Raw genomic sequence first — 15,312 nt, forward strand, 5'->3', positions numbered from 1 at the left:
AAATCCTACAGAACTTTCGAAGGGTTGTCCCAAAAGCAGGAAGACCTAGAAACCCGGTCACCAGGAAACCTGGCGGAAATCCGGACGCGACACCCGGAACTGAAGGCTTCCATTTCTCAGAAAAAACGTACACAACCACGCATGTGCTACGCATGAGCAAAAGACACTCTTACCTGCACTTTTACTTAAATGTAATACCTATTGCTAGGCAAACAATTTGCTACATCTACATCTACATTTATTAAGTTGGTAAATCATTAAGACATAGCACTAACTTCCTTACTACCTTCCGGGAATCCGCAGTAAAATCTTGTGCGTTCAGACAACCAAAGCACTGGAGAAACATGGCAGAGAGTGCTCGTGAAAGTGAAAGCAAGGAAGGCAACACAAGCGTCATGTCAACAGAATACACGTCGCTACCATCAGATTCTGAATTTTCCGCCGTCATTTTCAACAACGTTTCCGATTGTTATCCTCCCGACAGAGATATAGAATGTCGTTATACCATCCAAAGTTCGGTCAAACCAAACTCCAGGGATTGGATCGGATTGTTTCCAGTGGGGTGGCAGTCGTGGCGTGAACATTACACGTACGAATGGTCGCCTGTGCCAAGTATTCAAGATGGCGAACAAGGAAGACCGATTGCAAATAGAGTTGTGTTTCGTCTGAGGTATTTACCGAAGGCTGATGAGGAGTTTTATCAGTTTTGTTACGTCACCTACGCAGGCGATGTAAGAGGGGCTAGCGCACCTTTCCAGATGAAAATCAAACCGATTGAACAAGAGGAGTTAGAGTGCCACGAAATTGAAGATGATGAACTAGGAACCTCATTTATGATCGTTAAAAACAAAACAGAGATGTTGGAAGAGTCACTTGCCGGGGCGTTGGAAGAGAATGCCTGCTTGAAAGCATCGAATGAGACGGCACTAGCTGATCTGGCTAATGCAAACGATAAAGTATTGGAGTCGGAGTCGCGTAAAGCTGATTTAATGGCCGCTTTGATTGAAAGCGTGAAGAAAGCGTCTAATCAGGAACAAGCATTGGCTAAGAAAAACGTGGCCTTAGAAGAGGAGCAGAGCAAAAGAAGAGACCTCGAGAGTGCCAACAGCGATTTGAAAACCATGCACGAGAATTTGAGAAGAAGAGTTGATGAATTGATGAAGATGCTTGAGCAAGAACGTGCGCAGTCACAACAACACGAGAAGACCATGGAAAAGAGGCTGCTGAACATGGCTGCTGATCGGCAAATGATTGAAAAGCTGCAAAACGACCTTAAAGCCAAAGAAGATGAAAGCAACACTCTGAAAGCCCAGTTGGTGGAATTGAAGGCAAGAGTCAGGTCAGAATCCACAAAATGTGCTGAGGAAAGAGAGAAAGCAAATAGTGAAATTAGGAGATTACAGGAGCAGCTTGTGGAGATCACAAAAGAAAATAACATACTCAAAAGAGATTTGGAAGAAGAGTCAGAACGCCTTACCAAGAAAGTCCGAGCCATGTACACTGAGCTGAAGAACAAAGATCAAGAAATTGATAAAGTCAAAGAAGAAATTGCAAGTTACAGACACAAGATTGAGGAAGTGGAAAGTTCAAAGGAGAAAATCCTAAGGGATGCATCTCATGAAGCAGAGCTGCTTGGCCAGACAATCAAGAAACTCCAAAGAGGTTCAAGTAAAAAGCAAGAGCTTATTCACCAACTTGAGCAAGACCTGGAAGATGCTAATACCCAACTGGGGGAGGAGAAGGGAAAGATTACTGCCCTGGAAGAAGATTATGAATCAGTGATTAGAGGTCTGCATGACCAACTGGAAGGAGAGAAAGCTCTAAACCAGTCGCTGTGTTCTCAGGCTGAGCATGACATAGCCAGTCTTCAGGTTCAAGTGCAAAAGCAGGTGGAGGCAAACATGAAACTGAGTCAGCAGCTGGAGAGAAAAAATGCTGAATTAAGCAACCTCTGTGGTGAGCGGGACAACTGCAAGAAACAACTGCAATCTGCTGAAGAAAAGCTGCAGATATCTGTGGCCCAGCTGACTGCTCTTGATGATGAAGTCAAATCACTAAAGGTAGAGAAAGAGATCCTCCAGATGAACCTGACAGACACTCGGGGAGCAAGTGCTCAGTCAGCAGCTTCAATGTATGCTCTTCAGACTGCTTATGCTCACATAGAGAAGAAATACCTACACGTCAAAAAACAGATGGAGGAATTGTGGAGGGAAAGAAGCAAGCTGAAGAGAACCATCACAACATTCCATGGCAATGTCCCATGTAATGACCTGCGCTTTCGCATGGAGGAGATGAGGGCTTGCAATGAGGATCTGCGTGTACGACTTAACATGGGAGCTGAGGCTTTCAAGATGAAGTTTGTTGAGTGTCGTCAGCTGGAGGACCAGTTGAAGAAAGTAACCAGGACCTCATCAGTACAGTCAGTGGAAGCAGGCTCAGCATTGGAAATGCTGAACAAGGTTCCCAAACTGCCAAAGGCTTTAGAAGAAGAAAACAAAGCTTTGAAGATTGAGAAGAGTTTGATACTCCAAAAGAGTGATGAGACTTACCAGGTAATTTTTCACGAGCTTTTAATTAGTTTTTTTTTTTGCTCATGGAAACTGAATAGCCATTCAGTGGGATGCCTGATCAATGTCTGATCAAGCTTTCCAGTAATGGGTGTGACACAATGCGTATTCACATGACTCTCAGACCATGTGCATGCCGTGCTGAATTAAACATGGAGTTGTTGTTCTTATAAAGACTGTTTGTCGTCTTTCTTACCTCTTGTTTGCACCCTGGAATAGCATAACATTACAATGGGAATTGGGAAAAGGATCAAGAAGGGAAGTTGTAATTTGTTTCAACTACCTTAAAGATGATTCCCAGCCTGTACTGCGCAGTCTCAGCATCCCAATGTTACATTATAAATCTCACTCAATGGAATGTGAATGGACATATTCATTACAAGCCACATACCTTATCTTTGAGGCCTTTCAAATTGTTTTTCCAACAGCTTTATTGATTTTTTCAGTTGTTTCAGCAAGTGATATATATGAGAACGAACGAAGTATAAAGCTTCGACTGCTTCGCATCCATAATTATGGCAGTTGTTTTGAAACTTTGAATTTGCTTTATGTAAGTAGTTGCAAAATGTTTACATTTTGTGTTGTCTTACATGAAACAAAACAAAAAACGTAAACAAACTCCCAAGAGTGTACAGTACAGACTGGAAATCATCTTTAAGTTTATATGCATGGCATGGTTTGAAAATGACCAGTGATGTGCGTATTTGTTGACAGTGCCATGCTATTATAAGAAGGTGATGTCACTCATATGAAACAATGACTTGGCAAAAAGTTTGTCTTGTTATTTTAAAATAATCTGTGCATTAATGCCATTTACTGGAATCATGGAGCCATGGAGTTAGAAACTCATAAAAATATGGGACCCCAACCTTGCCAATTTTTAGAACAAAAAAAAATGTATGCCATCAAATGCCAGGAAGTAAGTGTAATGGCCCCTGGCCACACTAGTGCCATAAACATTGGATAACAGAGTTATAAGAGTTACTACCTGTGCTATGGCTGTTTATTTTTACTCTTCCTCTAGATTTTGACACACCTACTGTTAAATCGACTTTGTAGAGTCAACATACAACAAGGCTGTAGAATAAATAGTAAAATTATTCAACTGATCATGTCATGATATAAACTGTGACCAAACAACAATACACACACGTGGAGACATTTGAGACAAAGATATTCCTAAACGTATATTGCATTTTTTTTCCTCAGAAAAATAACACAGGAGGTCCTGCAGATCAACATGGAAGTGCCAATCCAAGGTAAATTGAACGTGAGATTTCAGTAATCATCTCAGTGATGAGTAAAATGTTGGGAAGCGTGTCAGAACTGTGAGTTCTGTTATGCTCGCAATTTTAAATGAGGTTTCCTACTGAGTATTACAGTTGTTTGACTCTTACTTTCTTTGAGGCAAATTAAAGCATGGAAGACCTGTTTCTGAATTATTTTAAATTTTTGACTTAATCACTTCTAGTTAGAGTCCAGTGGTTTAATTTACTCAAGGGATGCAACTTCAAAACTGAACTATCTGGAGCGGGATTGCCTAGCTACAATTTCTTTGAAAAAAGAATATTTGTCGATTCTCTTTCACCAGAGCTTGCAGTCCTAGAAAGAACGGTCTTCGAACTACGTAAACAGTCTGCCAAATTTAATTGCGCTTGGTTCCCAGAATATCAAAATATGTTGTAAGTGTGCTTTCTTAGCATATCATCTGCACTAGGACTACCAGCTGGGCATTTTACATGTACCTGTAAAGGGAAAGAGGCCTACGTTCATATGCATGCACACTAACTGAATAGATTTGCTACAAAATTATTGCACATATAAATTCATTTTCGGTTTCATGTTGTGTTGGTGTCTCAATCATGATGCCAAAGTTTTGTACATGTAGGTATTTATTTTGTCCATTCTAAGCCTTAACTCGGAAAGCCTGCATGGACCTATTTAACTTAGCATACATTAACTTCTTTATCATTCCTTCATCAACAGAGACCATGCACATGATGCAAATAGACTACTGCTGCCACAGCTGCCACTACAATCAGTCTTGCAGGAACATGAAAATTTTCCTTTTGAAATGTTGGCATTCCCGGTACAGTGTAGTTTATACTCATTAGTCTTGAATAAATCAGGTGCAGTTGCATTGAAAGCCATGTTAATACAATTGCAGTAAATTCTATGGTAGTTGTCATGGGAATTCATACTGAAGTAGTCCTTGAGGTTTTCCCAAACTACAGCAAGGAATGACATGAGTGAATATTTTATTAACAAAAAAGGGAGGGTTTGCAATCTAGACTGAAGAACAATATTTATTTTTCCTTTTTTCCTCAGGAGACATGGCAAACATGGGATGGAAAACCTGTTCGATATTGTACAGAGAGAAACACTAACCCTCGTCTAGTCGTCTAGTAAGTTGAAGTTTTAAGGGGCTGTGTCATGGAAGGCACATCCCTAAAAATTTAGCATAACATTTTTTTTAGTTTGTCATTTGTAATCCACCTAAAATCAATAACATTTATTTATTAACTCAAGTGTTTTATTTTTACTTTGTTAAAAAGTTTTTAACTTTTATTTTGTGGTTTCCCTCATTTTCAAGGTTAATCTGTGTATATCCCTGTAAGAGGGGGGTGAATAGGTTTGTGGATTGACTGATTTGCCCTTAAAAAACATATGGATTGTGGACTTTTGCTGTAAAAAGAGCGGATTTGCGTATTTTCCAAAAAAATACAGTAGATCAATCATTAATCAGCTGTGAATTTTGGTGTGGATTCCGGTGTCTGCCTGTGTTGAAACTCAGATTGTGGCTCCTAAACAAATTTTGTATCCTTGCTTGGCCTTGGTAGGTAAGTTAGTGTTTCATCAACTTTATTTCTCTTTTTTCAAATGAGACTCATTTTAACTCAGGGTTGACATTGTTGTTGGAATTGTGTTATGTGGTACCCATCGGGAGTGTTACCGTTCTTAACAGTTTTCTGCAAAATTGACAAATTATTGCAGAAACTATAATATTGATATACAGGGCTAAAATTACGTTCGCCTATCTGCATGTCTGAGATGAGTTGTCTTTGGCTCCCACAAGTAAACCCACAAAGTGCTCATCAGACTAGACAAGTAAAATTTACTGTTACAAGCATTTCAAGCACATAACATAAATAAAGCTCTGAGTAGTAACTTGTTGCCAATGTGTTTTTCTGCTGTCAAATGCCATAGCTGCACCATGTGCGTTTGTCTCGAGAAGTGCAGAGGGTATGTACTAAAAAGTTCTTGTTCTTCCTTGTAGCTTATGGCATTCCTAAATGTTTAAGACTTCAATACTGGCCTGTATGAATATTATTATAGTAATTTTTTTTCTGTTATTATTTTAGTTATTGTTATTCATTACAGGTTTTGGTTGCTGAAAAACATAAGTTTATAGAGGAAACTTTTTCAAGCAAATAAGCGAACAGTGAGCACAGCAACATGACTCAATGCTTATTCTCATGAATTGTGAGAACAAAACTAATGATAATCATGTAGCTCAAATACTCAGTCGCATGAGATTTGGTTTCTTCAATTTGCTGCTTGAAAATACACCTATAGAGTTGTGCTATCTATCTATCTGCCTGCTGTAAATCAGGGGTTTTTTGATACCCTATTTTGATCAAACCCAACAAGCCCAAATTAGCGTTGAGGACTACTTAAAAGTTTTCCTAATTTTATAATTAGTTCTCTATTTAAGTGCACTTCTATTTGACTTTTAGATGAAGTGACGTGCAGATGAAGCCATACATCAACTACTCTCTGTTGTTGTTTTAGTAGTAAGCAACAGATTGTTTGTCTTCTATTTTCAGACAAGTGGATTAAAATGTCGGGTGACCAAAATCTGGAAAGTAGCAGTCTAATGGATACGTGAAATGAAAAAAGAAAAACAACAGATTTTGCCCTGTTATTTATAATGACCTATTTCAGACAAAAATGGCTCAAAAAGCATGCATCCCGGGCTTATGCAAAGAAGTATTCTACCTCCTCCCCTCACCCTCACCACAGAAAGTTTCAAACAAGGTTGTTCCGGATTTGAACGAAAACATGGGCAGATTGACAAATTTTGCTCAAAAATGGTATGGATCAGCAGATTTGCATACCCCTATTCACCCCCCTCCTAAAAAATTACTCAATATAAAAATGGCATAGGGTCTGGTGGGCATAACCCCTCAATGAAGTAAACCAGTGTTACAGTTATGTTATATCAATCACCCTCTGCATTTCAGTTCAGTTTAATACAGTTAGAGTTGAGTCGCCAACCTACAGCAGAACAATTATATGTAACACAACTTGTGAGGACTCAACATACCCTAAATTCAGTGTCCCATTGGTTGTCTCAAGCACAGGGGGAGGGGAGGGGGGACTCCAATGTGAAAAGGTTGGAGATGCTCATCATCTCACTTAGGGGTGTAAATCTAGCTTTTTGGGGGTCTCACTTAGGGAGGTCAGGACAAAATGCCACTATTTTAAGCAGTCAAAGTATTGTATAGGGTGCACTTGAAGAAATAACAATTAATTATTATATTTAAAAAACGCTTTGATTTCCATTTTTTGGCTTGATTTCCACCACTCTTTCAAGTCTGGTCTAGTAGTGTGGACTCTTTTCCCAAAAAGCAGTTGATAATAACTGATCCTATTCTGTTCTAAGTATTAGCCTATCACTTGTTTTTAGTGGTATCTTTTAGGGGTCAAATAAAGCTTGAGCCACACCCAGATTAGCGGTTTTAAAATTCAATTTTTCTGGCAAGCATCCCAACCATTCCACATGGCAGGTCCCCCCCCCCCCCCCCTGAGATCTCAAGCAAGCTGAATAAATAAGATCAACAGGAAGCATGAATTATTTTCCAAATTAATTAAGGTAGGTCATTGTGTAATTTTATTACTGAATGACTTGATTCATGTTTCCAGTGGAAGGGGAAGTTGGTACGCAAAGTCTGAGAGAAATACAAGCCAAACTAATCAAGCTTATACAAAACAAGTAAGGCTTGTAAAATCATAATTAATGATGATTATTAATAGTAGCTGAATAGTTCTTTAAGAGAGCCAGAGAGGAGATAGCCATTTCATTCAGAGGCAATTGTATGTCTTTCATAGTAACATAAGGAAAATCGAAAAAGAGGGAAGATCTTAAAAGCCCTCTAAAAGGACATGTGGTTACTGGATAGTAACTAACCATGATGTTGCAAAAAATGCACCATTGTTAGTTTTATTGCTAAGTGAGATTTTATATCTGAACTCTTCTATACCAGAAGTCATGAATTCTCAACTTTTTTTTCTCTCTGTCTGGCTCAGAAAAGGGCAAAGTAGCTTATATAATTGATTGCAATTAAGGAGTACTCCCTTGGGTTCACAACTGTGATATATGTAGAAGTGTAGGGAATGGGCTGCGAGTCAGATTTGCTGAACATAAAAGAAAATGAAAAGATACCCAAAAGCTGTCTGTCACTAGTCGGTCATCATTAACATTATTTTACTGATTTCCACCAAAGGTACAGCACTATCTCAACTACGTTCTCTCCTCTGGACCGATAGCTGCTCACTGATAGTTGTCAAACTAACACCTTGATTTAACAATCGTATTTCCAGTCAAAACCTTATAGAAACTGCTCAATATCCTGATATCGAGAACAATATTTTGAGACATTTGGTGAAAGCTGTGCCCAGTTACATGAGTGAAAAAAGATAGAAAACCTAGGCAATTTGCTAGGCAGTAGAAGTTGACCCCCCCCCCCCCCTCCCCTTGGGAAAAAGTTCTAAACTGATATCCATTTGCCATCAATCAGAGAATTCTTAGTTATTTTGGGGTCATAATGTTCCCAGACCAGTGACAAATAACCCCTGGAAATGCTCCATGTTTACTGAACCTGAAGTAAAAGCAATTATAATATTCTTGTAAAAGTGAAGAACAGTTCCTAAAAGAGATTGTTGGCCGACTGCTGGCCGTTTGTCGGCTGACTGTCCCTTTGGGAGAACTCCCATGTAAAATGGACAGGGGTGCTTGTTGTTCCTCTTAAGGTGTTCAGTCTCAAAAGGTCCACAGTGGGAGCTTTTGCAGTACCTTTTAGAGTACTGAGCTGAAAAAAATGACTGGGACATGTTACAGAATTACAGAATTACAGAATTGTTACAGAATTAGTTCCTCTTAGGGCTGGAAAAGTTTCCTAGCCACGCCCACAAAATAAACAAGCACCCCAGTCTTTTTTATATGGGAGTGCCTCCCTTCCCAGGCTGACTGTCAGCCGACAGTTGGCCAACAGTCGGCTGTTGGTCGACTGACTGTTGGTGGATAGACGGCTGACAGTTGACCGCAAGTTTTTGTTATGTTTCAGACCAAATTTCAGACTAAAGGGTTGCAGCGGAAGGTCAACGACCCAGACCCACAGTCTTGCTCACCCCAGGCTTAAGGAGGCAGAACCTTAAACTGAGGAAGGTGATCGTGGCCCAAAGAGAGTCAATGATGATCAATGAATGATGATCAAATACACTAAATGCTGAGTATAGAGAAGCAGATCTTACTTCGCTTTAATGTGCTGCAGTTCTTGTTGTCAACCTTCCTTTTGTTGGGCAGTTGTCAGGAACAGCAAGGAACCCGAACTAACGTATATTAAGTTTGTATGTTATATTGTTTATGAGCTGCTTCCTGTCCCAGGGGGGTTCCCAGAAAAATTGGGTGGGGGTGTGTGGCCCACTTCCCAAAACCCTTACCCTATTTATGACCTGACCAAATATTCGATACCCTATTTATGACCGTTGCGCCTGGCACAGTTGCCCTAGACATAATTAATGAAGGGCTTTTGGCAATGGTCTTATCAATAATGATGAAAACGTAGCCGAAAAACACCCAATTCAAGACTAGAGTGCAAAAACCATACCCTTTTTATGACCAGAACGGCTTAAAACCATACCCTTTGGGGCCACACATAGCTATATAGCCCATGGAGTACTCCCCCCCCCGGGCTTCATGTAAGCAGTTAAATATATTCCATGGTTTCCTACAGGACTATATTTTATAGTACCTCACATAAATTTTTGTAACAGAGTTTTTCTGTATTTTGATAAGACTGCATGCCGAGTTAAAATTCAAATCATGCATACTTTCAAGAAACTGCAAAAAAAAAAAAAAAGAAAAAAAAGATAGTTTTAAAGACCAAACGTTTGCAAACATATGTGGATCTTTCAAACTGTTGTCCAAAAACTACGGGATAACTAGTATAACTAGTAAGTACGAACGCGTGTATACTAGTTAGTGCGTTCGTCTCCGGATCGAGCAGTCCGGGTTCGAGCCCTGGCAGGGACATTATGTTATGTTCTTGGGCAAGACACTTAACTCTCACAGTGCCTGTCTCCACCCAGGTGTATAAATGGGTACCGGCGAACTTAATGCTGGGGGTAACCCTGCGATGGACTAACATGCCATCTAGGGGAGAGTGGAAGTACTTTTAAAGTACTACTTCCAGTGTTGCGATCGGTGATAGACATTTTCCAAGGTTTTTGTTATCCGATCTGTTTTTTCGGTGACTTCTGTCCACCTTCTTCAAAGTTGCAATCTGTAGGTTCGTTATTGTTCGCGCTAGAAGCCCGTTGGTTGTCGTTTGAATCAACGGTAAGCGCGAGGGGCCGTTTTCCTCTTGTTGACGGCGGCGTTGTCCAAAGTTGGAGTGCCATGACTCCAAGCAAAGCCTCTTGTGTTAGTTTGTAACATCGTGTTCGATGATCTGGGTGTCCCTTGAGTGGATGTTGTGATCAGTGGACTCGGCATGCTGATTCGCAGTTGCTCGCGCGGCCTGAACCATGCTCGGCTCCGCGCAAACTCCACGTGCGGTTGCTTTCTCCTACGTAGGTGAATGCACAGTCATGGTAGCTCACTCGTAGACCATCCCTTGGACTTGATCGATCGGTGGTCGATCCTTGGGCGTCTTAAATATCTGACCCAATGATCGTATTGGCCTAAAGGCTGGCCAAACGTGAAAATTTCGGACGACGCCGCCCAAAGACGCGCCCTTTACCTAAGGAGGGACCGCAAACTTCAGTGGCCTCTCCTGTGACTGTCTGGGTTTAGTCTTGTTGTTAAGGCACTTCTTCAACAGCCCACTAGGATAACCAGTGGCTTTCAAAACATGTAAGACGCGTTCTCGCTCAGCCCATAGTTAGTAGAGGAGACTAACTAACTCTACTAACTATGCTCAGCCGTGTTAGGCGGGGCGCGAAAGGAGGTTGGAACACCACAGCTTCCTGTTGTTCCGCTGGGTTGCGTCACGAGGAAAAGGCCCCACCAACGGTAATTCAGTAAATGATAATACTAAGCTATATTCAATAAAGGAACTCGTAAAACTACTTTAGTATCGGCAATATTATTGGCCTTAGGATGACTCAAGGTAAACGTTTAAGAGTTAATCTGGATTTTTAATTATAACTTAAGTCAGTGAAAATACGATATACATCAATCTTGCGCAGAAAAAAATTAACTTTTCTTCATGCACAATACGAATCTTTTGTATTAGAAATCAATAACGAAAGACAACTGTATTTACCTAAGTTAGTATATAAGTAACGCGTACACTGTAGCAGATCGATTACCCTTGGCAGTTTGAGCTATGAGCTAGTGTGAAGTATTGGCGAGAATAAAGAAGATTTGCTGACTTCCAAAGAAGTTTCTTGGTTTTCTGCTGAGTCGTCCATGGAGTAAGGCAAAGAAACAAGTTCTCTGTGCCTCTGGCATCCCGTAAAGAGTGCGGGCTACCAAGCCAGTGGCTCAACCGAGTCATTTTCCAGTTCTGCAATGTTCCTTTGTGAAGATCACTACCTGAAAGTTACGAAAGTAACGACCCCCCGAAAGAAGCGATCCCCAGAAAGTAACGTCAAAACATTGCTGCCGCTAATAAATCCCGAGAGTAACGAACCCACTCAGCTTCCCCGCCCCCCTCCCCCCACCCCCACCGAAAATAGTCACGTGGAAGTTACCGTACGGTCATTTGAGTTAAGGCAATCTAGCTTTACAACTAGGGAAGGTATCGCTTATGCCACGAACCATTGTGAAATGTCATTTCGTGCTTCGTGAGTTCATGCTGCGCCGTGTTAAAACAAAAGCCGTAGAACAGGAACGTACTAGCATGAACTTTTTGAAAATTGAGAATTGAAAAGTCCATTTTCAATAAGAGCGAATTAAAAGGAACGCTTCGAATTTAAATTGAAAACTCGACCAACGTCTTGAGATGTTGTTTAAGCAGAATAACATAGCACTGCGTCATGAAGTAGAAACAGTTTACGGTATCTGATTAGCTTACCCGCCGACCACTGAGAACACGGTCTAGGTAGGAAGAACGCACCCATGTGGCGGCAACATAGATTTAAATTTGAACGAAGAACTTAATCTGATATTTAAAGAACTGTTTTCACGAATTTCCGTCTTTTACTGTGTTTGAAAGGACTCAATCGTACCAACTTTATAAAACGTTTTTTGCTCCCCGAAAGTAAAGGCGGCCTCCCCCCCCCCCCCCCCCCCCCTTGAAAGTGGCTTGCGTAGCAAGCGTTCCCGTACAAAGAGCTTTTCCGCATTCTGGCCGCGCGTAAATTGGAGCGAGAGCAAAGTTTTTGTTCTCGCTCCAATTTACGCGCGTTCTTAATTTACACGCGGCCAGAATTTGGAAAAGCTACGCAGGCAACCCCGAAAGTAATAAGCCCCAAAGGCTGCTTATTCCGAAAGTAACGAGGGTCGTTACTTTCGTAAGTTTACGATGTATGCCAAACCATTTATCCGCTCAGCTGTCAAGTGTTTTGGTTGGTAACAGATATTTCAGTGCCCAGCTCCCAATGCAGGCGAACACTTGACCAGTGTTCCATAAGCCCTTTTCGTTACAACTGTGAGACGCAAAATCAAGACATTCTTTGGTGTGGGTTCTCTACGGAACCATCCCCAACACGGTTATTCTTGAGTCCAAAAAGGAAATACTCTGAACCTTGTCAGTCTGGCATGCGCGCTCTATCGAATTGAATGTTACCGTCAATAGAGTTCAGATGCTGGTGGAAAAGTTCCGTGTCTTCTCTTTAAACACACGTTGAGTCGTCCAGACAGCTCCGCGATCAGCGAGGAGCAACTGGAGAGGTAGACATGGCCCGTGCCTCTATGTTGACCATGACAAGATCTGCGACCGCTGAGTTGCCTGGTGGCCCCATTGCCTACCGTTATCCACCGTTGATTCAACGGTAGAGAATTTTGAACTATCGACAGAAAGGTAAGAGAGTTGATCTCCTATATAGGCCTTATCTCCGAAGTAACCCCTAGCTCTCGAGTTATTGCTAAACATGGGACCCAGTTCTCTCGCGGATAATATTACCACGCGCGTTGCGTGGATGTTAATCTGTGTGAAAAGTCGCTTGGGCTGACCACGTGTGCAAAATCCACGTCACAGATCAGAAATCCCACAACAGTCGAGAAATAGCTAATTCTGTGACGCGGATTGTGCACACGTGCGATCATCAAGCACCCAAACATTTATATTATGAACAAATGACGATGCAGCACAACGAGCAAAGCCCATCGGAGACCTAAATCGTCTATTTTTGAGATGAAACAATTGTCTTTCCTTCACCTAGTTCACCTTGTTCAGGCAGACTAAATATGAAGTATATTACAACCTCAAATGGAAAACCAGGGCTGAAAATATATCCCTGTATCACAGCAAAATTACAAGTTAGTTCGGCGGAGTTCTCAGTCTCCAATCGTGACAGTGCAGTACCTCGAAGACCCGGGGTGGATTCTCAAGCCAGATGGAAGTTAAACGAATGTTTCTCGTAAACTTTCGCGGGTTTGACTTCTCCTGCATGACCCGAATAACTGCTCCTGGATCTTTGAGGATGAGCAAAGCCGCCTAGAAGCTGTTTCATGAATGTCCACAGAAAAACATACTACTTGGATCTACTTGGTTTAATTCTGTGGACCTTCAGTGATGCCATCCGGAAAAATATTTCTAAGCGCGCAACTTTAAAGAAAACCACGGAAAACTATATATCATTGTAAAGTTAATAAACAGCAGAACCCAAAAATAACAATATATTTTGGCATTTGTGTTTGTAAGTAGGCACGCGCAAGCCTTTAAACGCAAAAAATGACCGTTCTTGCTTAAAAAAACTTTCAGGAAGCTTAAGGCAGCGAACGAACAGAAGATGAAGAACTTCTTGGAGTTGTGATAACAGCTTTTTGGGCCGCTTAAGTTGTTATCCTTGTTAAAACCATCCAGAGGGAAACACGCTTGCAGCGACGTAGTTTGTCAGACTCCTAGAGGTTTCGGGATCTATTATAGCAAAACAATCCAACGGGAAGACAGAGAATACGCAGTTACTTGGCTCCAACAGTAGAGTTTAATCAATATCGTAATCAGAACGTAACCAATACGGGATAGTGGTATCCGGCGTCCAACCACCGGGGGCGTAACCGAAGAACAATTTACAAAACACCTGTATTTATGCTAGACTCTAAACAAGTCATTTAATATGGTTATATGCATTGGTACACAAATTGATTAAGGGGTGTCCTTCTTAACCACAGATTTAGAGCTGTTGCTAAGGGTTGCTGAAGACGATATTTAGAGGAAAACTATTTTGGAGCGTTTTGCAGTGCTAAATGGTGAATTTTATGAGGGAACATTTGCTTTGAAAAAAATGTTTTCGCGTGCGTAACTAGTGCCAGTCCGAAACGGCGCATTTAGAATTTTAAATCGCTAAAACTTGAAAGAAAAGAGGAAGAGTTTGGATTTTTCTTCTGAATCAGAAATAACTTAACCTTCTTTATAACCGTACTTATGGAATTACTGTTTACACGTAAAAGAGGAAAGCTACTGTAGAAAGTGTTAATACGGGGGTTTATTACCTCATAACTTTTATGATAATACGAGCCGTGTTTCATAAACCCCTACGTAGCATTAGGCATAGCTTTTAAGTTTTAGGGTTTGTTCTGTTCTGGTCGCGTGGGTGGCCAAATATGGCCGTGATTTGAAAATTTGGCAGGATTCTTCAATGAAACAAACCTGTACAAAAAGCTTATCCTTAGGAGGTCTGGCTTTCAACAGGAGCCCATTGGGCTCCTGCTTTCAAAATATGACAGTTAGAAACCTTCCTTAGCAACAAATTCATGGCCAATTGGTAGTTAAGAAGGGCCCTCCTTAATCGCCTAGACCGTTAACTGCTAAAACAAATTAACAAAATGACGTAACGGTGAGCTAATAGCAATCATCAGAAAAGTTTTTTCTTAGCTTTAGCTGTTAGCTCAACACTTAGAGTTATCTGCATTGGTAAACAAATTCATTTATCTCCTAGAATTAACTGCTAAAACAAATTAACTAATGACGCGACGGTGAGCCAATAGCTAAAGCTAAGAAAACACTTTTCTGATGTTTGCAAACCGAGGGTGTAGAACGAAGCAAGAATAAATAAACCTAACCAAGGTTTTATTTGGTGGTTCTTTTTTACAAAACAAGACATGCGCTTTATTAGGCTAGATATGTGATATGCTTAGCCCACTCAACAGTCCTTTTAAAAAGAGTTTAACTCAAAGGTTAAGGTTCCTCTTTATAAGAAAGAAACATTTATATTATTTTACAACTGCGAAACTGATTTGTGATTACAGAGCGAAAACGCATGATCAAACACAAAACAAACTTAAGTTTTCTTTCGATTTAGGAAATCTAGACGTTGAAGTGCAATTAGTTAAAAGCAATTATGACGGCTTAAT

At 40.8% G+C, this 15,312-nt stretch overlaps 1 protein-coding gene across 2 annotated transcripts; it reads left to right on the forward strand.

Moving 5' to 3' along the window:
* Positions 1–150: 150 nt before the first annotated feature.
* Positions 151–11,235, forward strand: LOC110056485 (uncharacterized). 2 transcript variants are annotated; one of them, XM_089273209.1, is made up of 6 exons: positions 151–2,552; positions 3,777–3,826; positions 4,554–4,656; positions 4,896–4,972; positions 7,494–7,563; positions 8,915–11,235. In XM_089273209.1, exons 1-6 carry the CDS (start codon positions 345–347, stop codon positions 8,987–8,989), a joined length of 2,583 nt encoding a protein of 860 aa, XP_089129335.1. In that variant the 5' UTR covers positions 151–344; the 3' UTR covers positions 8,990–11,235. The 2 variants fall into 2 exon arrangements, 1 of the variants encoding a protein (XP_089129335.1); XR_016201927.1 differs by lacking the exons at positions 4,896–4,972; positions 7,494–7,563; positions 8,915–11,235 and adding an exon at positions 4,159–4,249.
* The last annotated feature ends 4,077 nt before the right edge of the window (positions 11,236–15,312 follow it).

This window comes from Orbicella faveolata, unplaced genomic scaffold, assembly GCF_042242905.1.
Source record: "Orbicella faveolata isolate gen_17 unplaced genomic scaffold, um_ofav_v1 contig_35, whole genome shotgun sequence".
Classification (NCBI taxonomy): domain Eukaryota; kingdom Metazoa; phylum Cnidaria; class Anthozoa; order Scleractinia; family Merulinidae; genus Orbicella; species Orbicella faveolata.

Bases quoted from the DNA above. Each gene is read 5' to 3' on its own strand.
- LOC110056485 (XM_089273209.1), top strand. From the start codon at position 345: ATGGCAGAGAGTGCTCGTGAAAGTGAAAGCAAGGAAGGCAACACAAGC. The intron at 2,553-3,776 runs GTAATTTTTCAC...TTTTTTCCTCAG, and splicing joins AGAGTGATGAGACTTACCAG to AAAAATAACACAGGAGGTCC. The intron at 4,973-7,493 runs GTAAGTTGAAGT...TCATGTTTCCAG, and splicing joins AACCCTCGTCTAGTCGTCTA to TGGAAGGGGAAGTTGGTACG.